Source organism: Dipodomys spectabilis, unplaced genomic scaffold, assembly GCF_019054845.1.
Source record: "Dipodomys spectabilis isolate Male_0828 unplaced genomic scaffold, ASM1905484v1 ptg000145l, whole genome shotgun sequence".
In the NCBI taxonomy this organism is placed as follows: Eukaryota; Metazoa; Chordata; class Mammalia; order Rodentia; family Heteromyidae; genus Dipodomys; species Dipodomys spectabilis.
The window spans coordinates 7,097,447-7,124,571 of NW_024870822.1; the positions used below are offsets into that span (position 1 = coordinate 7,097,447).

The 27,125-nt window shown below is 35.7% G+C and overlaps 2 protein-coding genes across 8 annotated transcripts in view; one reads left to right on the forward strand and one right to left on the reverse strand.

The window, feature by feature from the left end:
- Positions 1 to 23,591, forward strand: part of Immp1l (inner mitochondrial membrane peptidase subunit 1) — a 53,786-nt gene extending 30,195 nt beyond the window's left edge. For all 5 annotated transcript variants that reach the window (XM_042691453.1, XM_042691449.1, XM_042691450.1 and 2 more), the window contains 5 exons: positions 3,650 to 3,783; positions 6,011 to 6,099; positions 8,049 to 8,175; positions 22,920 to 23,030; positions 23,424 to 23,591. In XM_042691453.1, coding sequence (XP_042547387.1) covers positions 3,679 to 3,783; positions 6,011 to 6,099; positions 8,049 to 8,175; positions 22,920 to 23,030; positions 23,424 to 23,492 — 501 coding nt within the window. In that variant the 5' untranslated portion in view covers positions 3,650 to 3,678 and the 3' untranslated portion in view covers positions 23,493 to 23,591. The remainder of the gene's footprint in view (positions 1 to 3,649; positions 3,784 to 6,010; positions 6,100 to 8,048; positions 8,176 to 22,919; positions 23,031 to 23,423) is intronic.
- Positions 23,373 to 27,125, reverse strand: part of Dnajc24 (DnaJ heat shock protein family (Hsp40) member C24) — a 39,839-nt gene continuing 36,086 nt past the window's right edge. For 2 of the 3 annotated variants that reach the window (XM_042691457.1, XM_042691455.1), the window contains exon 5: positions 23,373 to 24,811. In XM_042691457.1, the coding sequence (XP_042547391.1) occupies positions 24,669 to 24,811 (143 nt within the window). In that variant the 3' untranslated portion in view covers positions 23,373 to 24,668. Of the gene's footprint in view, positions 24,939 to 27,125 lie in introns of all 3 variants that reach the window. The other variant, XM_042691456.1, reaches the window with a different exon arrangement.

A 27,125-nucleotide genomic window follows, 5' to 3' on the forward strand; every position in this document is an offset into this window, starting at 1 on the left:
ACACAAAACTTCCAATAGTAGATTTATGGGTCATGTATGTATATGTGTTTTCTAAAACAAATTGGTTTACTTCTCTGGTGGACACTAACTAGCTATCCTATAATTCAGTATAATTCTGTTTCTACCTGGGATTGGGTTTCTGTGCCATAATGGGCCCAGTCTTAAGAGACTGGACCACTTTGGATACCAGTTGTACACAAGACTCCATGTACTTCTGATTGAGAGAATATAAATGAGGGTTTCCATTACCTTCCCCCAGGTCTAATAATTTCTAAGAATTACTCACTGAAATCACAAAAGTAATTTATAGACATTACCAGTTTGTCAGAAGATATTTTATTAAAAATACAGCTGCATAGACAGATGAGGATACATAGGGTCAGGGTCTTGAATACAGAACTTCTATCTCCATGAAGCTGGGGTGTTATAATTCTTCTGATATATGGATAAGTGGCTGATCTTGAAATTTTGTTGTCCAAAAGATTCTCCTCCCCTTTTTTTGAGACAGAATTTCACTGTGTTGTCCAGATAGCCTTGATTTCACCATCTTTTCATTTCAGCCTCTAGAGAGTTAGGATTACAGTTTGTGTTTTGTATAATTTTTTAAAAAATTTTATTGTCAAGGTGATGTACAGAGGGGCTACATAATAAGGTAATGAGTACATTTCTTGTTGAACTTGTTACCCCTCTCTCATTTTTATCCCACTTTCTCTCTTTACCCCCCTCCCCCCCAAGTTGTATGGTTCACTTTCAACAAACATATTGTCTTGTGAGTATGGTTGTTGCCTTGGTTTACCCTTTGTCCTTTGTCTCACCATTTTGTTGTTCCCCTTCCCTTCCCTAATTCAGATAAACGTATATACAATACCCAGAGCACCAAAATCAAATACAGTGTCAACAGGGGATAAACCTTAGGGGGGAAAAACATAAAAAAGAAATCACTTAGAAATGCAAATCAAAACCACATTGAGGGGCTGGGAAGGTGGCTCAGTGGTAGAGTGCTTCTCTTACATGCATGAGGCTCTGGGTTTGATTTCTTAGCATCACATAAGCAGAAAAAATCCAGAAGTGGTGCTGTGGCTCAAGTGGTAGATCACTAGCCTTGAGCTGAAGAGCTCAAGGACAGTGCCCAGGCCCAGAGCTCAGGCCCCATGACCAACAACAACAACAAAAAAAACCCCAAAAAACAAAAAAAAAATATTGAGATTCCACCTCACCCCAGTTAGAATGGCCATTATCAAGAAATCTAACATGCTGGAGGGACCGTGGCCAAAGGGAATACTACTACCCTGTTGGCAGGAGTGTAAACTTGTTCAGCCTCTCTGGAAAGCAGTATGGAGATTCTTCAAGACTAAACATAGGATTCCTCTATGTTCCAGCAATCCCATTCCAGGGAATTTACCCAAATGACCACAAACAAGGTCATACTAAAGCTATCAGCACAACCATGTTTATTGCAGTAATATTTACCATAGCTAAGATATGGAGCCAACCCAGATGCCCCTCAGTAGATGAATGGATCAAGAAAATGTTATATATAAAACGGAATTCTATGCTTCCACCAGAAAGAATGACACAACCCCATTTGTAAGGAAATGGGAAGACTTGGAAAAAATCATGTTAAGTGAAGTAAGCCAGACCCAAAGAAACATAAATCCCATAGTTTCCCTCATTTATAATAATTAGTATGTATATGTCTAGGATAGTCCTAGTAAATGAGCAGAATAGCTCAATAGCTATCTATGTACATGTGACCAGATAAGATAATGCTAAGTGAAATGACATGGAAACACGTTTTTTTTTCTTTCTTTTAATGTTTTGAAGAATTTTAAATTTTGTAACTACACCTGACTACTCCAGTGTTTATAGAGCTTAATCTTTCCTGGAAGTGACAAATGAAGCTGACAGTTTGGGGTTAGCAATCCCATCTTGAGGCTATTTACAAGTCTCGCCTTCTCATTTTTTAGCATAAAGTCATTTCTGATTGGAAAACAATCCTGTTACTTGATCAATTCCAAACTTTTGAGAGCTATGTATCAAAATTGGGGACTATATATATATATATTTATATATATAGTATATATACCACAGACAGGAAAAACATTCCAGACATTGGAGTGTCCTTAGCCTTAATTAGTATTTGTTGAGCAAAGTTTACTTGAGGAAAAGACCAATATGATTGAGTAGTCAATCACATAATAGCATCAGGGAAAATCAAGTTTGAATGGAATTAGAGGGAAGGCATGTATCAGAGATGTTTGAAGAAAGTCTTAAATAATCTTAGGATTGATCTGCTAAGAAGCTATTGAGGTTTTGGGAACAGGGTAGAATATGGAAGTCAGAATGATACAAGTTCTTCTTGCCAATTGAGTTACTTTATAGATTTCTAGATCATAGGCGCAATTCTCAAGTTCTAATATGACAGGTCTGTCATTCACCTGACTATGTTAAGGAGATGAGTAATTATGATGGGAAAAGACACAGTAACTACCCCCTTAATATTACTGATAATTATTGCTTTATTTTAATGGCTTTAATAACATAGAATAGCTTAGGCCATTAATTGAGAAATGTTTTAAATGAAGTTATAAGGGTAAATTAAAAGGAAACATACCAGAAATATTTTAGATGAATTATATTAATATTGTCAATTAATACGGCTTTAAAGATGGTACTTTATATGTATGTATGAAAAGAAAACAAATATTTTGAATTGTTTTAAGAAGGGAAATGGGGATGAGGAAGAGTGATAGAGGTGGTGAATATTATATTGTACCCCCCTTGTATAATCAATTTATGCTAATAAAATGATACCTTCTGCTATTTTATATATTTGTGTTGTCATTATTATCACAATAGCTGACAACTGATAGTAACTATTAATTTTTGACTATGACATGTTGAATTTGATTCTCAGAGCCATTGTATGAGATTTTTCCATTTTAATGCTTGTTAAATAATTCATTGACTATCACACAATTAAGAAATGAATCAATTTACAAGAGGCTGAGAATTGAGATTCAAGGCCAGGTGTGGCAAAAAGTTCAAGAGATTCCCCCTTCTCAACAACATAAAAAAGCTAAGTTCAGTGGTATACACCTGTCATTCCCTCTACACAGGAAGTGTGAACAGGAATATTATGGTTGACCTGGAGGTCAACCTGGCAAACTATAAAGACCTTATTTGAAAAATAATGAAGGCAGAAGGTCTGGAGGAGGCTCAAGTTGTATAGTGCCTAGGGAACAGGAAACCCTAATTTCAAACAGCACAGTCCTACCAAAACAAAAGAACCACCAGCTTAAAACTTGAATCCTTATTTACCTCTTTTAGTGACTTTTCCATATATTAATACCACATAAGAACTGATAATAACAAGGATCAAATAAGAATAGCTTTCCTTAATTACCTGCCTTAGTTTCAGGAAGTAAGTTGTGGAAGGGGAAAGATTAGTTCAGAAGTCTGTTATTTTGGAATGTTTTTCAGTGCCTATATTTTATCTCTTAAAATACGTTTAACAGAAAGAAAAAATAAGCTCTTGCTTTTCTGTAACAAACAGAACATTCTGAGTGATAGTGAAATATTTTACACATTTCTTAAGTATATTTTTTAAAAACTATTGATTATAAAACTTTTTGAAATTTACCATCAGGCCAATGGTAGCAGACTCAACATAGAACTATGCTTCGTGGTGTTCTGGGAAAAACCTTTCGACTTGTTGGCTATACTATTCAGTATGGCTGTATAGCCCATTGTGCTTTTGAATACGTTGGTGGTGTTGTAATGGTAAGTTTTTCACTCAAGAATCTTCATTTTTAAATATGCTTTCTTAAAATTGAAGGATACTGTGTTTTTTCCTTCATTTTACTTGATGCTATTATTTTAATGAACAAAGTGTGAAAATTAAACTAAATATTTAGACATGATAGAATGCACTGACACTGGCATAAAAATGTAAGAAAAATTAAGTAAATGTGTTCTGTATTTTGTTTCTAACCAGCAAACAAAAATCTCCTTTAAAATCCTCTTAATACACTAATAATAGTAGGTGGTACTATCTACTATTTTCTGGGTATTTCATTTATACTTATTAACTCATTTTGTCTTAAGGTAATTATTAGAAATTCATCATACAAGAGGAAAAAGCTTACATTACTTGTTCCAGGTCCAACAGGATATGTAGGAGAGGTAGATTTGCAACACTTTTTTTTCTCTAATTTTTAAAACTCCTATTCCTAGCTACCGTATTTGTCATTAAAACATGTTTTTTCTGTTAACATCAATATTAAAATGGTCCCTTCATGATCAACCAGTACCTGTTCTCTGTAGTAATATATCATGACTGTCAGCTTGGGTTGTTCAAATGTTTTGTCATGTAAGTGAAACAGTATTTGACTAACTTTCTAGCCAATAGTGATGTTATTATTGTTTATATTATGATTTTTATATTAGGTTTATCCTAATTAATTGATTGTCTTATGACCTCAAGTTGAACTGGAGTAATGTAAATAAATATATTGAATAGAAACTCCTTACTAGTTACATTGATACCTTTAGAAATAGCAATCCTAAATTTTCTTTCTGTTCTTTCTGCCTTAGTAGAACCATTTGAATGAAGCTTTTATTTTTAAGTAAATTATATATAGATAGTTGTTATATATACAGATAAATGTTTTTAGAATATATCCCATGCTGATATTTTTCAGTAGAAAATGTAAGATTTAGCCCTATCATCTGAATAAAACCATTCTCTTGGTAGCAGAACAATTATTAGTTTACTGCAAGAATAGTGTAATATTAATGCAGGGTAAATAGGTCTATAAGGTGAAGTGAAAATCATAAAAAGTAAAAATATTTTGAAAGCCAGACTTAGGGATTAAGAAGCTTAAAATCACTAAGATCAACAAAAATTGAGTATATACTCCAAATTCCTTTCATCACCCTCCCTTTTTTGGGGAGGAGGAAAGGGGGTTGGTCATGGGCCTGAACTGTGGGCATGGGCGCTGTCCCTCCGCTCTTCAGCTTGAGGGTAGCGCTCTACCACTTGAGCCACAGTGCCACTTCCAGCTTTTAATGCTTATGTGGTGCTGAGGTGAGGAATCAAACCCAGGGCCTCATGTATGCAAGGCAAGCACTCTACCACTGAGCCACCTTCCCAGAGCCACCCTCTCTTTCTTTAGATGATAGTTACAAGCTCTCTAGATGAGTAATTTAATCAGTATAGAAGGCAATTGCTTAAATAGAGAAGAATGGCCAAAAATGTCACACCCATTATCTCCTGTATCTCCTCATTGCCTGGGAATTTACCACCGTAATTATGGATTTCTAGGCTACATGGCCACTCTCTTGGTGAAGGTTCAGACTCAAATTACTCTGCTCAGATTGTATACCTGACACAGAGACTGGCATTTTGAGCCTCTATCTCCTCAATATCAGAGGTGTTTCACTCTCTTTCACAAGATATTCTTCTGTCTTGTGTATTTCTTCCTGCTGACAGTATTATTTAATAAACCACCATGCCATGGCACTTAGTGGTATTTCACAATTCCAAGAAAATGAACCATCTATTCAACAAATACTATTGAATATCATCTTACGCCAAGCACTGTTCTTCACATTAGATAGCTTGGAAACTAAGAAACAAGGTTCCTTTCTTATGGAACTTACATTCCATAGAATGTAAGTTATATGTTATATGTATATATGTATGTGTGTGTGTGTGTGTATATATATATATATATATATATATATATGACTCCAAAGTTTGGAGTCATATATAATGTTAGTTTGTTCATGTACTATGACATATCAGTAATACATATGTGTGATATATTTGTATTTCTAGACTTGGTAGCCACTCCAAAGTTAAACTTATCTGGGAAATGCCAGATTGTGGATGATTGCCCAAGCTTAAGAACATTTGGTTGCTTTACTTTCTTTTAAATATGAGCAAATTACGTCTGTTAAATTTAAAAAGTTTTCTAAATTCAATTACAAAATTATTTCATTTCAGTGTTCTGGACCATCAATGGAGCCTACAATTCATAATTCAGATATTGTCTTTGCAGAAAATCTTAGTCGACATTTTTATGGTATCCAAAGGTAAATTTCTTTGATAAATATTCTAAATTTATAATGAAAATATACATTCCTCCAATTTCTTAACTTTACACTTTCTAAAACATTTTTTTTATTGTGAAAATACCATACAGAGGGGTTACAATTACATGGGCAAGGTAATGAGTACATTTCTTATAAGCATTGTTACCTCCTCCTTTGTTTCCCCTTCCCATCCCTTCCCGTCTTCCCCCCACCCTACTTCCTCCCCGCTTTTGAGGCTGAGGTTTGAGGATATCATGAACCCAGCCCTGGCAGACAAATATGAAAGCCTGTTACTTCCAATTAACCAGTAAAATGTTAGAAGTAAAACTCTGGCTCAAGTGGTAGAGTGCCAGCCTTAAGCAAAATAGTGCAAAGCTATGAGTTCAAACCCCAGTATCCTACCCTAAGAGAAAAAAAAAAGAAAAAAAGTGTAACTGAAAGATCACTGGCTAGGAAAGTGAGTTAGTTATTGCACTAACACTATGGTTGAAAACATGTTTAGTAGTTTGTTCCCCGGGCAACTTAAGTTTTTTAAGTGCATAAGTTCTTTAAGTGCAGAATTTAAGGGCTATCTGATCACATAACTTTTTCACTCCACTGGCATAATTCTAGTTAGGCACAGAGAAACTTTGCATGTAAGGCAAGCACTCTGTCAGTGAGTTACCTCCTTACCCCTTGGGGTTTTGAGATAGCATCCCACTGTGTTGCCCAGGTTATCCTGAAACTTGTGCTCTACCAAGGATTGAGATTACAAATTATGTGCCATCACGCCTGGCTTTTCTTCCACTTTTAATTACCATGTGGTTGTTCCATGAACCATGCCTTCTATATGTAGTAAGACATACACTGGTTTTGCACGATAGATACTATTTTTATAGTATATGTTTGCCCAGCTCTTCATGTTTATTTGGTGTGTCTTTTAATTTTTCTCTCAAATATAAGTTCTTTAGACAATACTATAAATCACTATAAATTATATTAATTGCATAATTATGTAAGTTACATAAGTTATTTACTGTTACATTTAATTTCTGAGCTTTGGGGATACATGGTGTCCTCTACCCTTCCCTCTTTTTTTTTTTTTTTGGTCCGTTGTGGGGCTGTCCCTGAGCTCTTTTGCTAAAGGCTAACACTCTACTCTACCACTGTAAGCCACAGCTCTACTTCCAGTATTTGAGTGGTTAATTGGAGATAAAGGTCTCATGGGGGCTTTTTTGTCCAGGATGGCTTCCAACTGGGGTCCTCAGCTCACCCTCCTGAGCAGCTCGGATTACAGGCATGAATTACAGGTGCCTGCTCCACTTTCTTCCTCTTCCCTTTCATTTTGCCAATACTAGAGTTTAAACTCAAGGGCTCACACTTGTTTGGTCCTTTTTTTCACAGCTGACACTCTTACAACTTGAGTCATGCCTCAACTTCTTTTTCTTCACTGGTTATTTGGGGACAAATGTCTCACAGATTTAGATTTGTCTGCTGGGACTGGCTCTGAATCTTAGTTATCAGCCTCCTGAGTAGCTAGGATTATAGTGTCAGCTACTAGTGCCTGGCTTATGCTTATGCTTCTTAGTGATCTAGTCAATCAGCACTGGGCAGTTAAAATCTCCTTAATTTGGTGGGACTTACGTGGGATTTTTTCCCATAGTTTTGATCTGAAAATCTGGGTGCAATAGCAATCAATGGAAGGTGTGGTTCAAGAGAAATAGTTTTCATGGAATTATTAGAAAATTTAGAATCTTCATAAGTTATAAATGATTGTAGATGGCTTTTCCATTTTCTCTTTGGATTCTGAACCATTTAGAAAGGTTCTCAAAGCTGGGGAATGCATAAGAGGGTAAGTAGATATGAAGATATTTACATTCCTTTATAAATATTTAAAGGAGTTCCATGCATATAGTTATGCCTAATAAGTAAAACTGATAGTTCTTTGATTTTTTTTTTCTCCCCCTCAGAGGTGACATTGTGATTGCAAAAAGTCCAAGTGATCCAAAGTCAAATATTTGTAAACGAGTAATTGGTCTGGAAGGAGACAAAATCATCACCACTAGTCCATCAGATTTCTTTAAAAACCGTAGTTATGTAAGTATTATTTTAATTATATTGTTCTTTGGTATCATAGTAGACTAACATTAACTGAATACTCAGAAAATGAAGCAGTTATTCATATCTTGAATATAAGAAAAAAAAGTTATATTCCATGAAATTTAATTATACCAAGAACAATTTGGCTATTGTACTTCATAGATAGATATGATAGATAGATAGATGGATAGATAGATAGATAGATAGATAGATAGATAGATAGATAGATAGATAGATAGATAGATAGATGTATATATCTATATCTGTCTAGCTACATATAACTATACAAACATCTCAGTGATAGATTTATAAGTGATACTCAAAATTTGGGGCAAAAATTTGAAGAGAAATATTTGCAAGCTCAAAGTATCACAGGGAAAAAGAACTGTTATGGCTTACCACCATAACATGACATCATCTTAATAGCCCCTGAACTGAAGTACCAAGAAAATCACGTCACTTTTGTAATACTGTTACTAGAGAGAAAAAAAAAAAATGAAAGACACTCAGCTGGGTATGTGGCTCAAGTGGTAAAGTACTTACCTAGCAAGTATGAAGCCTTGAGTTCTGACCCCAGTGCCACGTTCTCCATCCCACTAAAAAGAGCAGCTTCAGTTTAATGACAAGAAAACATCTGCTGAGTGCTGATGGCTCATGCATGTAATCCTAATTACTCAGGAAGCTGAGATCTGAGGTTTGAAGCCAGCCAAGGAAGGAAGGAAGGTCTGTGAAACTCTTATCTCCAATTAAATACCAAAAGAGCCAGAAGTGTAACTGTGGCTTAAGTGGTAGAATGCTAATCTTAAGCAAAAAAGTAGTTCAGGGATAGCAGCCAGGCCTTAGATTTAAGCCACCTGACTGTCACAGGACTGGCACCAAAACAACAACACAACAACAACAAAAAAACACCCCCCCCCAAAAAACAACCAGGGAGAGAGAAAATATCCAACATACCTGAATTGAGAATATCCAATGATATATTTGACTAATGCTTCTCACATCTGTCCAGGTTGCTGAGCATTGTGGTGCACACCTGTAATCCCTAGTATTCTGAACCCAAAATGAGACTAACTCATGTCTGAAGGGTAGCCTTAACTATACGGCAAGACAGCATTTCTTTTTTTTTTTTTTTTGGGTCCGGTCGTGGGGTCTGAACTGTGGACCTGGGTGCTGTCCCTCAGCTCTTCAGCTCAAGGCTAGCACTCTACCACTTGAGCCACAGCGCCACTTCTGGTTTTTTTCTTTTTGCTTATGTGGTGCTGAGGAGTCGAACCCAGGGCCTCAGGCATGCAAGGCAAGCGCTCTACCACTGAGCCACCTTCCCAGCCCCCAAGACAGAATTTCTTAAAAAAAAAAAAAAATCCACATCTAAAATGCCGTGCCTAAAAAGAAAAAAGTCAAGCACATTCAAAGCAAGTGAAGACAGACACCTAAAGATAATCTAGATTGCTCATTTAGAAAGGTTTTAGTAGACAAAGTGGCAATATCAAGTAAATTCCATATGTTAGTTTCTTTAGAATCTTAAAAAAAAAAAGTTGTAGACTAGAAATTGTGGTTGAAGCTTCTAAATAGGCAGCAAAGGAGTACAAATAGATGTGCTATGTTAGCTCCTTTCACCAAGCACATGGCTTCTGTGATAGAAGTAGGAGGGGTATACCTTGGTTTATTCAGCATATTGTTTGCTTTCATAATTGTAGCTTCATTTTTTATTTTAAAATTGTGTTGCTATCAGATTATGAACTTGTATGTTAACCATTACCTCTTTATTCCTAATGTAAACAAATAATTGAAGAGTTAAATGTATTCATCTTGTAAATTCATTTTGAACTGTGATAGCCTGATTGGCCTATAAGTAAGTTTGATCAATAAGGGTATTAAATTTACCATCCATAATATAATGTAGTTGAGGGGTGCAAATGTTTTCTGGCATTTATTACTACAATTGTAAGCAAATTGTTATTTGATGGTAATTATGTTGAAGATGTTAGTACGGTTGCAGGTAATGTTTTTCTACCATGCCTTTCATGATGAATGCTGTATCTTTTGTTGGAGTTTGTTATAGGATTTTACCTTCATATAACTCTTCTCATGAGAGTCTAGTTACTTCTAAGCTGCTTTAGGAATTTACATTAGATAAGTAGTGTAGTCAGCAAAATAGACTGTAGCTTACTTCTATTTATGTATTTAAGTCTTTCAATTTATTTAAGCTATGTTAATTTCATTGTAAGCGTTTTAGAGTAGGTAAATCAAGACAAATGGGCCTAAAGTCTGGTAAGTAATCAGAAGATAAGTAGGAGACTGCAAAATCTAAGTATTTTGAATATTTTTAAAGAAAATTGTACGTGAAATTTTTATACATTTAATAAATGGGCAAATTAGAGGACTCCATCATTCCAGGTATATTCCATGCACCTTGTTTTGGTGTAAATGTGGGATATGTACTTGAAATAATGTTGTTCAACTCAATGTAATTGAGTAACAGTTGAAACTTTGCAAGAGTTAACTTTTTTAATAGTAGGAAAACTAATAATAAAAACTAAGCTTAAGTAAATCACCATTTTCAAACTATAAAAGTTGGACTTCAAACACCAGTAGCTTGGCTCTTGAATGTATGTTCCTCACAAGGCCACTTCTGCTTCTCTCAGATTCTGAGAGAATAACACTTATTTTAAAAAGGAAGGGAACCATTTTGGATTAGCAACAGTATTGGTTTTGAAAGAGAGGCCAGTGTTTTTGAGGGCTTCCCCTTGCCAATTTTTCTAGTCTGGGCTATTCAAACCATAAGAATTATGCAGGTACAGAACCACTTTAGTAAATGTGCTCCATTAATCAAGGTGATTTAAAACAAAAATTCATCCAAGTAGAGAGTACTCTGGAAAGATACCTAAACTATTTGCAAAGTCTCTCCTCTAGAGTGTTCTTTTTTTCAGCCATCTCAGAAGTACACTGGTGCTGTATTTTATGAAGTAGATTATTTACCTCTGTACCGTTTTAGAAAAAATAGTTATTTATAAAATGAAGACATTACTGTGCATATTTTGATTGAACTTAATGGTGAAGATGAAGGATATGAAATGTTTTGAATTCCATGCTTATTTTTTAATGTAACTACTTCAGAAAGCAAAATACCAAAATTGTTGGAGATTTGACCATAGAGTTTAGCATATGAAAGAAATAGCATTGTTTCTAAGCTGGCAAAAAGAAATAAAGAATATAAACAGATCATTGGTTAAGTGATGTGGAATCATTTTATTCATTGCAGAGTTCAAAAAGTCTGTGTGGCAAGCAACACTTAGGAAGTAGATTTATTATTTACATTATGTATTTGGAAACTAATCAAAGTGCTGCTTTTTAGGTTTTGCTGATTTTTATGTTATTCAAGCCAGTAACTGTTTTCTTGGGCCATAGGCTGAGCAGTGACTACTAGAATAGGAATTAAATTTCTGACTCTCAAAAGAAACAAAATCAGCTCAGACATCTGGGATACCTTACCTTTCAGGAATTCCTGAAAGTTTGCTGGTTGAAGCCGCCACTCATCAAAAAATAATTTTTTTTAAAGTAGGAACATTTAACAAGTAAGGAAATAAAATGAATTGATATTTTCCTATAGGCTTGCACAGTAAGAAAAACTACAACGTAAAACATTGATTGATTGACTGGCAATATTGGGGTTTTAACTGGCATTTTCTAAGTCAGGCACTTATCCCCTTGAGCCATGCCTCCAGTCCATTTAATTTAGTATTATTCCCTAGAGAATATGGGACCAGAACTCACAAAGTACAGTAACATTTTCAAATGAAGCTAGTGAAGAAAAATAATAATCTTCATAATCTTTAAGAAGATAATATGTGGTAGGCATTGCAATGTACTAAATTATCCCAGTAAACATGCAATAAAAGCTACAATCCAAACAAATGTGCCTCACATCCTCTTCTAGAAGAGTTTTATATTTTTCTGATCCTATTCTGTGATTCATAATCTCTCTTGAACTCATTCTGGTTAGGCATTTGTTCCCACCACTTTATTGAAACAGTTTTTGTCAAAGTCCTCAGTGATTCTTGTTTTTCTCTCCAGTGTTAACATTTGGTCCTCATATATATATATATATTTTGGTAACAATTTATGCTTATATAATCTATGAAGTATCCATTATAGAAAATGAAACATTAATTACTTTTTTGTTAGTATTTGAACTGGGCTTTTTTGGCAGTACTGAGCTTTGAATTTAGTGTCCCACCCTTGCTAGGTAGGTACTCTACTAAAGCCATCTGTTCAGCTTAGTTTTTCCTTTAATCTTTTTTTTAGTTGTACAAGTGAGACTTCATTGGTACTGTATGTCCAGAACTAAAATTGTCATCTTCTTACCAAAACAGGCTCTTCATACTTCCCAATTAAAAAAGCAATTACATTCTTCTGCTTGTTCAGGCCTTGGGATTATCCTTTCTTCTATGCACCTCAAATCTACACACTCAATATAGTCAGATTCAGCCCAGGTGTTACCAGTGGTACTGTAACCATCCAGGTGCAACACAAGACAAGCTCTGGTTTTTTGTTGTTGTTGTTGGTCGTGGGGCCTGAACCCTGGGCCTGGGCGCTGTCCCTCGGCTCTTCAGCTCAAGGTTAGTGCTCTACCACTTGAGCCACAGTGCTGCTTCTGGCTTTTTCTTTTTATGTGGTGCTGAGAAATTGTATGCAAGGCAAGCACTCTACCAATGAGCTACCTTCCCAGCCCTGTTTTTCTTTTTTTTTCTCTCCAGTAATTTCCAAGTTATTTTTGCTTATACTCTTCCTACTCTTTTGCTTTTCTATACCAGATTTCAGCACTACAAATGAAAGATAAAATGGTCACCAAGTAATTAGTTTTATACTAGGGGCAGGTGATATATAGTGTGTATATAGTATTTTATAAATTTTTCATTGTCAATTTTTAGCACATGTTAAAATCATTGATCTTACTGGCAGAAATGTAAGGAATAAGACACAACTTCACTTTTGAGAAAGAAATGGTGTTATCTGAACTTAAAAAATGCATATGACAATAATAAATGTACTTTAGAAAATATCTAAAGAAAACAAATTAACGACCTGCAAAATAGTCTCACTAATTATACAGTCTTAGAAAATGGTCACTTTTTATAGTTAACACCAATAGTCCTTTAATATGTACTATGTGTTTAGGATACTCTTCAAATCCTTGGATATCCTAATGCTGTTCTGTGTTTGCTTAAGTGTCATTTACCTTAGCTAAAAGTCACAACCATCTGGTCCTCTATTACCACTTGTACTATAAACAGAAAGGTACTTCTGGGTAGGGAGAGGAACTATCAGATTGAAAGGGCTTGTTTATAATAAGCTGCTGATACACTAAATCCTTATGTCATTTAAATAGAAGAACTACCTAATATTGTCACTTATTACAGCTAGGGTATCTAAACGAGGGACATGGTTTTTGCAGACTATAGCAATAAAACCCTGTGCTACACATCCATTTCTCAGCAACGGCTTCCAGCATGATCAATCACGGCATACTGCTAATGCCTTGATTGCAGCTGATGTGGAGAAAACGTATTTACTCTTTGGTGGAGTGAAGTTCAATAAGGAGATGACAGAGATGATGTGACTTTTTCATCCTATAGTTAACCCAATTCTGAAGATAAATTTGACTTTCTTTTTAGTAGTCTGAGGTGTTAATACTAAAGAATCATCTTTTAGACTCCTCCAATTTAAGCATTTTCTGATGTGTTCTCTGAACATTGCTAGAATAAGATGAGAATAGTTTAGTAAAATTCAGTTACTAAAATTGTATTTTATAGTGATATGTTTGAAAATATGTGTATGTATATATGAAGATCAGCATTGGTACTTACAGAATATTCTAAAATGCCTGTTGTTTACCTAGAAGTATTTTAATTATGCAAAATTAGAATGCCAGTACTCCTGAAGTAAATCTGAGAAGCAAAAACTAATTAATTAATTGTAAATTATCTGTACTTTTTTTCTTTTTGGCCAGTCCTGGGGCTTGGCAATGTACCACTGTATTTTACAAAATTGCCAAAAGTAATTTCCTATGTACAGAATATGTAAGGGGGTAGATAGTGAAAGAAATAACAATGAAAAGGAAAACATGATTCTTTTTTTTTGTGTCTGGGAACTAACATGATCAGATGTAGGTTTTGACAGATCACTGTATTATTAATGTGGACTAACAGTAATAGATCAGAGTGTCTGGGTAACAAGCTATAATGTAGTTGGTAGTAATACTGATAGTGGAAAGTACAGATTATGGAAAGATTAAGGGAATATATAGAAATGGTTGTATGCTAGGAATACAGGAAACCAAAAGGCTTAAAAATGATAATCATGTTACTAGCGCTGGCAGCATGGGCAGATGGATCAAAAAAACTGGGATGTGGGTATAGAAAGCGTGAGAAATAAGATACAATCAACTTTGGACAAGTTTAGGAATCCACTTATAAGTCTATATGTACCTCAAAATTAATACAACAGCAAAACAAACAAAAGTGGCAAAACAAACAAAAAACAAAACCAACCACTGTTCTCCCAAAGTGACATCTGGATATTTTACTATTCCAGTCCACAGTGTGTTTTCATGATCTCAGTCAAAACAGTGTTGTGATGCCTTCAGCCCTAGAACATCAATATTGTTTTTTAAAGGTCTGCATCTACTCTCCTTGCATCGTGCATGCTTACAAAATATTAAACTGGTATTCATCTGCTTAACTTGCAATTTTTTATTCACAAAGCTACATTTCATTCTAAATAATTTGTAGGGTTTGGAACATTAGAGTTGTGTTTTGATGAATAAAACACAAGTAGAATAAGAGTCTGTCAAAAAAGCAGGTAACAATGCTTTTAAATGCATTAGTAATAGCAAGAATAAAAATATCTGCATATTTAATTTTAATCATTTGTTTATGCTGGAGTATGGATCCACTGGTGACCTTCTATTTCTCATGCACTTCAGATTTATTTTTTTCTGCTCAATCTTACTATGAAGTAGTTATGTCTAGAAGTAATAGGAAATTGACAAGAGCTACAAAGATTCATCTACAGCAACTGAATCTGTAGAGATGTTTGGACTTTGAAGTACCAAGAATAAAACTTGTAGTGCAAACATATTAGTACATATTTTATACACAATGCATCTGACTTACCAATTACTTAGAATTGTTTTTCTGAGAGCACAAGGAACTCATTATTTTCACATTATCACCATATTCTACCAACTCTGAAATACCCTGTGTTATATTTAATTAGGCTCATCTTCTGTAGTCTGAGAACAGGATTGTAGAGTAGGCTGCATTAAAATGAAAGCCTAGGGACAGTCTTTCAATGAGAATATTAAATGCATGTATGCATTTACGTATTTGTTTATTTATGGTGTATGTGGGGGTACTGAGGATTGACCCTCAAATTCTTCTTTTAATTATGAATCCCAAAACAGAGCAGGCAACAGAACAAAAGAAAAGTCAGAGGGTAAAGTGACCCATTGTTTTGACAGGAAGTTAGCATTACTGGATGGCTTAAATGTACTTTCTGCAGTCTTAACTCTCTTCTCCTTCTCCATCCCCCTAAAAAGTTATAGTAAGGTTTTGGTGGTGTGGATACTTCATAAAGAAGGACCTAAGTATCTGATATTTAAGGAAGCAATGCTTGACAAAGAAGCCTGTTCAAAAAATTAAAAAGTTAGTCTTTACTATCTACCTTGGATGATCTTATCTGAAAAACAAGTTAGGGCCAGGAGATTGTCAGTGAAAATAGAGTATTAGTTGAACCGTTCTTGAGTTTGCCTTCAGAAATACCTGTAATTAGCATTTGAAACATTCCCATTAAAAAAAGCTCTTCTAATTTACTGCCTGAAAAAGAATTAACTCTTTTGTACACAGATTTTATTGATTATAGCTTCTACTAGTAATATAGGAAGGGTAAATGCCAATGATTATTTCATGGTGATATTGACAGTGTTGCTATTATCTGAGTCAAATACTGGAGTTTGTGACATCTTTTTACAAACTTATTAATAAAATTTCATTTTCCAAATATTCTCTCTATAATTTGTCTGCATCCTGTCTTACCATAAGTACATTTTAGATATGTAAGTTATGACTAAGTATAGTATGCATTTGCTGCCTAGCAGTAGAGAAGCTGGGCTTGGCACTGCCTACTTGAAAGACAGTAATGAATGAACACAATTACATAACTAGGAATTGTTATACTGAAATATTTTATGAATGTACATTCATACGGACTTCTTCAGGCAAGCAAAATCTTTAAAATTTTGTTTAAAGTGAGAAACTTTAAAAAGTGTCCTTGATTTATCAATCCCATTTGCTTTTGCTAAAAAAAAAAAAATAGCTTTCTGTGAACACTTTCATAAGATACATGTGCTCTTCTTCCTTGTTATGGGAAAAGGACACGAAAACAATTATTTTTAAGAAAAGGATTCTGAAAAGTTTCTCTCCTTGCCTCTATGACCTTTGTTCCTTCATTGCCTACATTTTGCCTTTCTTTTGCAGTCATTTTAGATCAGTTAAAGAGGCATGTGCAATAGATATTGCCATTGCACACCTTTGCTGAAGTAAACTATGAAATATGTGGCAAATAAAGGGGTAATTCACAATCACTCATTTTTTTTTAAGATTTTGTTTTTGAAACATAAAGGAGGCCAGACATACAAATATTTTTTAGTTAGAACTTTTTCTTAATTAAAAGTGTTCTTTGCTTAATCAAATAAATGAGTTTGATTATAGTTTAGTGCATGGGTTATTTGATACTGTGGACTCTTTCATCAGATTTCACTTGAATCAAGAAAGGTAACACCTGTGGGGTTGCCTCACAAAGCCTCTTTTGTTGAATGGACACCCGCAGGCCATGAGGTAATTACATTTGCTGGTAGTACTGAAAAGAAGGCTCTCAACTAGATCCCAGTAAATATAGCTGAGAACTGGAGGATAGGTTCTTTTGTCCAGCCCTGAGATCAGGTTTATCATGGCTCTGCAAGTAAACCTTTGGGGTAGAAACAAGAATGGTTTAAAGGTTCTAATGTTTGAAATTTTAGCCCTAAAGTTTGCTATATCTGTGGCACCAGAAAAAACTTAGTTTTGAACAAAAATTAAAAAGTTGCACTTACTCGGTCTCATGTATTCATTCAAGATGGCATGGTAGACTTACGAGACAGAAAAAATCTGTTGGAAGTTTTAATTATTCAAAGCAACATGAACACTTGACATTAGTAATTTGAGAGACATCTATTGGACAAATACTTTTTAAGCATTAGTTGTAAAATTATAACTTTTCAGGTACCATTTTATCCTGTTCTTATTTTACTGTAGTATTGCTATGTGATCCTTTTTTCTCTTACCAGGTTTAAATTTTTAACTTTATGGTGGCCAGTAAGCTATTTAGTAGAAAATAACTGGATTTTAACCCAGAACAGGAATTTCTCTTTCCACACCATCAAAGACCAACAAGGAAAAACAATACATTCAAAAGGTTGTTTTTTGTTTTTGTTTTTTGCTGTTAGCTTGTATTATGATAAACAGTGTGCCTTTTTAGAAAAGTACAAGTTTCAAGCCTAGCATGGTAGTGCATGTCTATGATCCAAGTACTCAACAGGCTGAAGGAGGATGCTGAGTTCAAGGCTAGCTTGAGCTACATATTGAGAACTTGCCTCAAAGTGAGAGAGCTATACAGACAAACAGACAAGACAGACAGACACAGAAAATATACAAGTATCACTGAAAAGATAAAGCATTTGTGTATTTAAATTACCTAAATAATACATATATTATAAAAAGGTACATTTAAAATATACAGAATAATTTTTTAAGTATTTACCTACATAGCTCTACTTTTTTTTTTTTTGGCAGTACTAGGGTTTGAACTCAGGACCCCATGCTTGCTAGGTAAGTACTCTACCATTTGAGCCATGACCCCAGTCCTTTTTTTCCTCCACCCAGATAGGTTTTTGTATATGCCTAGGCTCAGCCTGTGATCTTTCTACAAAGGTCTCCTGTGTTAATTGGGATAACTGGTCATCGTGCTTGGCTTATGGAACTAAATCTTGCCAGCTTTTAACTCTTGTTAGCTTTTTGCCCTATTGGCCTTAAAACCACAATTTTCCTGATTGGTCCCTCCCAAACAGCTGGGATTACAGGCATGCATAACCACACTTTGACCCTTTTGTTTTTTATTGACTATATCATAGAAACCTTTTAGTTGGTTTGACTTGGTTTTGTATTGGGTTTGTTTCTATTATATGAAATGAACTGTTTTTAACCTCTGCCTACTGGAGGAGATTATGCTGTTGGCAATTTTGAGAGGCAGACAATATCAGTGAACTTTCATATTAGAACACTGTTGCATGATGAGTTTGGCAAGTCTTTTACAGAGATGTTGATAAGGAATTGGTAAAACAAGAAATCTAAGGAGAGATCATGGAAGAAGATGCAAGTGAGATATCAAACACTTCACATTAAGAAATTTTATTCCTAGCCAGGTGCCGGTGGCTCACACCAGAATCCTAGCTATTCAGGAGGCTAAGATCTGGGGAATCATGGTTCAAACCCAGCCCGAGCAGGAAAGTCTATGAGACTCTTACCTCCAATAAACCACCAGAAAACTGGAAGTGGCACTGCGGCTCAAGTGTTAGAGCACTTGCCTGGAGCTGTAGAGCTGCAGGACAGAGCCCAGGCCCAGAGTTCAAAACACACACACACACACACACACACACACACACACACACACACACACACACACACACACACACACACACACACACACACACACACACACACACACACACACACACACACACACACACACACACACACACACACACACACACACACACACACACACACACACACACACACACACACACACAGTGTTAGCACTTGTCTGGAGCTGTAGAGCTGCGGGACAGAGCCCAGGCCCAGAGTTCAAGCCCCACGACACACACACACACACATACCAGGCCCAGAGTTCAAGCCCCACGACACACACACACACACACATACCAGGCCCAGAGTTCAAGCCCCACGACACATACACACACACACACAGTGTTAACACTTGCCTGGAGCTGTAGAGCTGCGGGACAGAGCCCAGGCCCAGAGTTCAAGCCCCACGACACACACACACACACACAGTGTTAGCACTTGCCTGGAGCTGTAGAGCTGCGGGACAGAGCCCAGTCCCAGAGTTCAAGCCCCATGACACACACACACACACACACACCAGGCCCAGAGTTCAAGCCCCACGACACACACACACACACACCTGGAGCTGAAGAGCTGCGGGACAGAGCCCAGGCCCAGAGTTCAAGCCCCACAACACACACACACACACCTGGAGCTGAAGAGCTGCGGGACAGAGCCCAGGCCCAGAGTTCAAGCCCCGCGACACACACACACCAGGCCCAGAGTTCAAGCCCCACGACACACACACACACACACCTGGAGCTGAAGAGCTGCGGGACAGAGCCCAGGCCCAGAGTTCAAGCCCCACGACACACACACACACACACACACACCCCTGGAGCTGAAGAACACACACACACACACACACACACACACACACAACCCTGGAGCTGAAGAGCTGCGGGACAGAGCCCAGTCCCAGAGTTCAAGCCTCACGACACACACACACACACACACACACACACACACACACACACACCTAACCAAAATGATGCTCTTCATATTGTTATAATGTATGTTTTTAAATACCTGCTCAGATAATATTTGCACTATTATCTCAAAGAGTTAACCTCGTAATGAAGAGCTCCTCTGAAATGAGGAAAAGAGATAATTAACCCAATGATGGCAAGACATGCAAAGAGATACTATAAGGCTAGTGCTCTACCACTGGAGCCACAGAGCCACTTCTGGCTTTTTCTGAGTCATTTATCAGAGATAAGAGTCTCATAGACTTGTATGCCTAGGCTGGATTCAAATTGAGATCTTCAGATATCAGCCTCCTAATTAGCTAGGATTACAGGTGTCAGCCACAGGCACCTGGCTCCATTTTATTTTTAACAATAAGATTATAAGAAATCTAATAACTAGTAATAAGTAAAACTCTAAAAGGAATTAAGACCATGACATTATTTCCTATTACGTTATTTCATAAAATAGTTACACAAAACCTAAGTAAAAAGATGTTATAGAACAGAGTCTCAATGAAGGCTTGCATTATAGAGTAAATGTTCTATTTGGTATGGGCAGGCAAAATCGAGGTAAACTTCAAAGAGAGATATGCAGAGACTGCCTTAGTAGTTTGTAGAAATTTACTGTTTCTTTTTGTGCCAGTACTAGGGGCTTACACACAGGGCCTCATTCTCTCATTTTTGGCTCATTCCTGATACTCTACCACTTGAGTCATGTTTCCACATCTGGCTTTTGCTGGTCTAAGAGATTAAGAATCTCTTGGATTTGTCTGCCTGAGCTGATTCTAATCTCAATCTCAGCCTCTTGAGTATCTGGGATTACATGTGTGCATCACCAGAACTTAATCATAGAACACTTTCCTTTAGCTTTTACTGAGTCCTTTAACTTGTAGATATCAGGAACACCCATTTTGAGACAATGAAAATTTAAAACAAAAAGATGAAATTCACTTCATAAGTATACTAAAGAATTTGTTAATTATATGGCTTTTCCAAATGCACTGTTCATTTTTTGGTGACCTGAGATACACTCATTCTTCCGCTTGTACAGTATTAGGCTTTACTACGTGGGGAGTCTATTTTAAAATATAAGTAGAACAGGACAGAGCTTTGCTATTGGCTTTAAGATTTCTAACTTGTTTCACTAATAAGAGTGAATGGGTTTATATTGATACTCTTAGTAAATTTGTATTTTTTTAGCAAATAGATTTAACCCTTAAGGGTAGAATATGTAAATGTAAAGGTTTTCAGCAAATATTTCTATAAGATACAAAACATTCTATTTAACTTATGAAAAGGGAAATAAAGATTTCAGTGCTTGTATAAATTTATTCATTTATTTTGTCAGTTGTGGGGCCTGAACTCTGTGCCTGGGCGCTGTCCCTTAGCTCTTTTGCTCAAGGTTAGCGCTCTACTACTTGAGCCACAGAGTCAATTCCAGAATTTTCTGCTTATATGGTGCTGAGGAATCAAACCCATGGCCTCATTCATGCAAGGCAAGCACTCTATCACTGAGCCACCTTCCCAGCCCTTAAATTTATTTTTAAAAAAGGAATTAGTCACAAAAAATTGCAGTCTACTGAATTTTGATACTTTGGTATAGTGAAAATAAATTCCTTCCCAATAGTAATCTGGTTGGTCAATCACTGAACTTTTTTAAACCTTGAAAAGCTGGTTTGTGCGCATGCCTACACGCACTAGTACTGAGGCTTGAACTCTGGGCCTAGAGATTTCACTTGGCTTTTTGATCCTAGCTTGGAATGTACCTCTTGAGCCATACCAGTTTTTGCTAGTTAACTAAAAACAATCTAACATTTTTCTGCCTTGGTTGGCTTCAAATAGATATAGGCCTGAGTAGCAGGTTATAGGTATGAGCCACCTATACCCAGCTTTATGAAGCCAACTGCTTTTAATTGTTATAATGCTTATTGCCAGGGTAATTTTAAGTTTATATTGAACAGAAATTAGAAGGCAAATTTCTTATTAAATAAAAAATGCATTTAATTCTAATTCAGTAAAAATTTGAGCTTGTTTACCAATTAATACACAGGACATATAAGAGGGAAAGTCTTTTCATTTAGTAGAAGGTCACCATCATTAATTTTACAACTGATGATTTTGTAGTAGGTTTTTCTGGTTCTTGATGGTCATTTTCAATGTATAATGCACTGAAGATGTGGCTACACAAAAGCAGAAGAGTGAACCTTAATTAAAATTCTGACAAGCCCACTCCAATAAAATGATGAGATTATTTGTAATTGATGTCACAATCAATTACCATTTAGTTCATCATGAGTATTCTAATGGGTCTGGCTTGGGTATTGGCCCCAGGATGTTGCTGAGTGAGTGGCTGTCCTGCTTATGCTGTTATTGAGACAGGAGGACATATTTTCAGTCACTATCCTAATGACCTCTTTTGAAGTCCATTAAATTAATGACCCTGTCACATTGTTTTGATCTCTTGTAAACCTTAGTTTGGGGTTTGTATGACAAATTAATGTTTGGGAACCACATGATTCAGAAAATCTTGTTGAAAGCTGGGACCTTAGATATTTAATAGAAGTTATTTATTTTATTTTGCTAGAAATGAAAACATCATTCAAAACTTAGGATTTCTATGTACTTCATTAAAAAAAAAACTTTAGACTTTTGAGTGCGTGCATATGTGCATTCGGGGGTGTGGGCACGCCGGTGTGTGGGTGTATGGGTGTGTGTGTGGGTATGTGAACTCAGGGCCTGGACACTGTTCCTGAACTTTTTTATTCAAGGCTAATGCTCTATCTCTTGAGCCACAGCTCTTCAGGATTTTTGGTAGTTAATTGGAGATAAGTGTCTCAGAGTTTCCTGACAGGGCTGGCTCTGAACTGGGAGAGTCTCTCAGCCTCCTCTGAGTAGCTCCTAAGTAGGATTACAGACATGAGTCATCAGTGCTTGACTTTAGGACTTTTGTTTTTACAGGTGCACATCAGCAGGCTTGTCTTTAAATAACATATTTTAAATAACAGTACTCAAATTTAAGTTTGTTTTAAGCGGCTTTCTTCACCTACTCTAGGTGCCAATGGGTCATGTTTGGCTAGAAGGAGACAATCTACAGAATTCTACAGATTCCAGGTACTATGGACCCATTCCATATGGACTAATACGAGGACGAATTTTCTTTAAGGTACAAGTTTTCTTTTTCTTTTTTTTTATAAAGCTTTATTTTTCTGTTATGAGGGTTTTTTGTTCTCTAAAGTCCTCTGGCTGACAGTTGACTTAACTGTTAAAATGACTATATTTTAGTGAGCATATCTTTACTTCATAGCTCTATAGAAAACATTATTCCCTTTTCTCTCCCACTTTTATAGATAAGAATTTGAGATTTTATACAACAAATTCAAATTACATTAGCTATATTCAAGCATTTTTGGTATCATATTCAAACACTTGGAAGGCACAGTTAACTCTTGAGGATTATAAAACACGCATATTCATAAATTCTTATGAAGAATAGGAAAGAACATAATATTGCAGTATCACCTTTATTAATTGTTTTCAAATATATTTGATTTTACAGATCTGGCCCCTGAGTGATTTTGGATTTCTACGTGAAAGCCCAAATACTGAAAGATTTGCTGATGATTAGCAAACACTTATTCTTTTTGACTTGATTATTGTCTCCTGTTCAAGTGAATTTATACTGCAGCTGAAACCATGTACTTGCCAATAAACTATCTGCAATTCAGTTTTAATTATTTTAATTGCTAAATGCAAAGGATAGCAAACATTATTCAAGTTATACTAGCTAATATTTGGATACAAATGTAACCCAAGCACCAGGCAGTATTGAACACCTGTAATCCTAGCACTGGGAGGTTGAGGCAGGAAAAATCTTGAATTTAAGGCCAACCTCAGCTACACAGTGAGAGCTTACCTCAAAAAAAAAAAAATAAAAGTAAAAGAAACTAATCCCAAATAAATATTCCATCTACATTTTATGATTATAAATACAAATCATGGGAGGGAGAGGAAGACGATTACCTCATATTTTAAGTTTTGGATTTATAGATGCAATGAAAATAATCTCTTGTCCCTAAAGTTATATTGAAATGTTTCAGAGATCACATAAAGGATCCTCAAAGATCTTTAAATGAACTCTTGATTTATACTGTTCAGAGAATGCTGAATACATATAAAATAATTCTTTAAGAGTATAACATCCACAATATGTTGCAGACAATGATTCACTGAAAAAAGTCCAATTCATTATATCAGTGATGAGTTGTTCATTCATACATACAGACAATTGATTCTGTATCTTAAAGCTCTGACACAAAAAAGAGAGATGCCCAATGTCAAATAATTATTTTAAAGCTTCCATTCCCTAAATTATATATGAAGATGATAATGCTATGCTCCCAAGCTTCTGACTCCAAAGTTTACCTATCTTTCTACAGATGCCAACCTACCTGCTTCACTTTTAATTTCAAATATATCCATATGTAGCCTTTTGTATGGGACAACTAGACTCTCATGTTGATTACAAAAATTCGAATTTAATTCTGATGACCTTAAAAAGGGATAGGTCTACAGCAGCATAACATTGGCAGCTAAAAACCCTCATCTCTTAGATCTGAAAAAGTAACTACAAAGAAGCATTTTTCCAGTTGCAGAGACATGTTTATGTTAAGAAAAATAATTATTTTCTTTAACAAGAAAAAAAGTCACCATCTGGGGACTGATCTGAATATAATTTATAATCCAAGTCCTTTTTATGGGAACATGTAAATATAAATTATAAGTACATATAAACCATTTTATATTAGTCTGAGGTGGCCTTTGCTTGATGGTCTTGTATTTTCTTTATTGACCAAAATAAGAATTCATTTCCTTGGAGTTTGAATGGCTTCTTCTTATCGTGTCTGAATATTCTGCTAAAGGGTCCCAAGCAGAGAACAAGTTTAGCTGTAATTAAGGAGTTCTATAATTAGTGAACATGTATCACAAGAAATTAGGTTAACATCTTCTGCTTCATCTTTGGAGATGGTATATTTTCCACCACACCGGCAATTCAGTGAAAAGGAATGATCATCTGCAAAGAAGACAAAATGATGCTTCAAATGCTAACCACAACGGCTTTCTAATAGCCTTTAAAATGCAGTTTCTTCCACAGAAATGGCAAAATGAAAGATAAAGGTAAGTTTTGTTTTATCCTTATAAAAATGTTTAAAAGAGAACTGAAAAAAAAATTTTGCACAGAGGCAGCGTTTCCAAAAATTATCTACCAAAAAAGCCTTTAGCTAGAGATAAGATAGACTAATAGTATGAATCAAAAACCCGAAGATTTTGGTGTAGGAAAGTGTGTGGCTCAGAAGTAATTTATGAAATTTATTTGGAGTTTTTTATTAAGTTCATAAAAGATTTCCACTCACACCAATGTATTCATCTAAAATATTACAATAAAGAAAAGAAGAAAAACAGCCATACCTGCTTCATTTTTAAGGGGCATGAAGTCTTGCCCGGTTTATCCTTTCAAAGAAACCTATTTTACTATGAAGTGACTCACCTGAATACTTTCTATTCTGGTATCAGTTAGTTTAAGAAATCTTGACTCAAATACCAAAGCACAATACTATGTGTGTATGTATAGGGGTTGGTTTGTTGTGATTGTTCCTGTGAGGTACATATCTGTTTGTTTGGAGTTTACAAATAGGAAAGTCACCCATGTAGGATAAAGAAGGCATGATGATACAACATTTAGTTTCCTAATGGTAGCATTTAAAAATATATTATCTTCTGGTAAGTTTAAAAGCTAGTGTCCATTGACACAAACAATCTGATCCTTCTGATCTTCTATATTTCTGCTTGTAGGAGCAACTAGCAAAATAATTTACCATTATCATTTCTCTCTTTTGGCTGACCCTCTACCATTTGAGCCATACTTCCAGCAGCAGCATTTTTTATTAGAGATACAATTACAGGGACTCATAATTTCATACAATCCAATCAAGTATCTTCAATTGTTTTTCAAAGCTGGTTAACATTTAGACCTCAGGCAATGGTTAGAAAAATAGATCTAATTGCCTTTCTCTCTGTCAAGTTCAGTCTTGGAAAATTTAGCAATTAAATAAGCCAACTTTGTGTGGTTCTTTTCATCAGAAAGAAAACCTTACAACTTGGGAAGGGTGGGGGTCAGAAAAAATTGGAAAAAATGAGGGAGGAGGTGACATTGTTCAATAAGAAATATACTCAATACCTGACTTATGTAACTTTTACATCTCTGTACATCACCTTTGTAATAAAAGTTTTAAAAGGAAAAAAGAAAACCTTGTCTATTCCCGTAATCTTGTCCCTTATTATTCACCACAAAGTCATTTTCTTATCCATGAAACAAAAAAACAAACTGGGCAGGGTGGCTACTGGAGGAAAGAACCAGAGGATCAAGGTTGAGGCCAGCCTCAGCAAAAAGTTCAGAAGATCCCACCTCAACCAATAAAAGCAGGCTGTAATAATACCTGCTTGTCATTCCAGTTATATGGGAAGCATAAACAGGATTCTGGCCCAGGCAAAAAAAAAAATGAAACTTTATTCAAAAAGTTAAAAATGGGCTGGGAGCTGGTGGCTCACACCTATAATCTTAGCTACTCAGGTGGCAGTGAGATGAGGATTGTGATCCACAGCCAGCTGGGGCAGAAAGTCTCTGAGAGTCTTATCTCCAATTAACTACTGAAAAAGCTGCAAGTGCAGCTCTGGGCTCAAGTGTTCAAGCACTAGACCTTAAGCAAAAACGCTCAGGGACAGTGTCCAGTACACATATAACCCAACATACATGTATTAGAACATGTTTTCAAAACTATTACTATTAAATTTCTAAAATATACACATGCTAATGACTAATTTTCTGAAGCTTAATTCTCCCTCTTGTTTTTTTACTATCTCAGTGAACACTGAGAAACAATTTGAGGTGATGTGTTTGGTAACTGACACAGGGAACCATGAGTTGTTAATGGAGTTCTATCACAGATACTTTCAAATGGTAATGGTCACAAAGAATTCACAACTTGTTTGAAACTTCTAATGGTATTATCACCAAACTATTAACAAAATGATATATTCAGAAGTCATTTTAAATACATGAATAAAGACCAACAAAATAATCAAATTATATAGTAGGCTAAAGGTCCGGGGAAAGTGCCAGGGCCTGGATGCTTTCCCTTTGCATAGCTGCTCAAAGCTATCATGCTGCCCCTTGAGCCACCTTTTAGGGGAAAAGGTGATT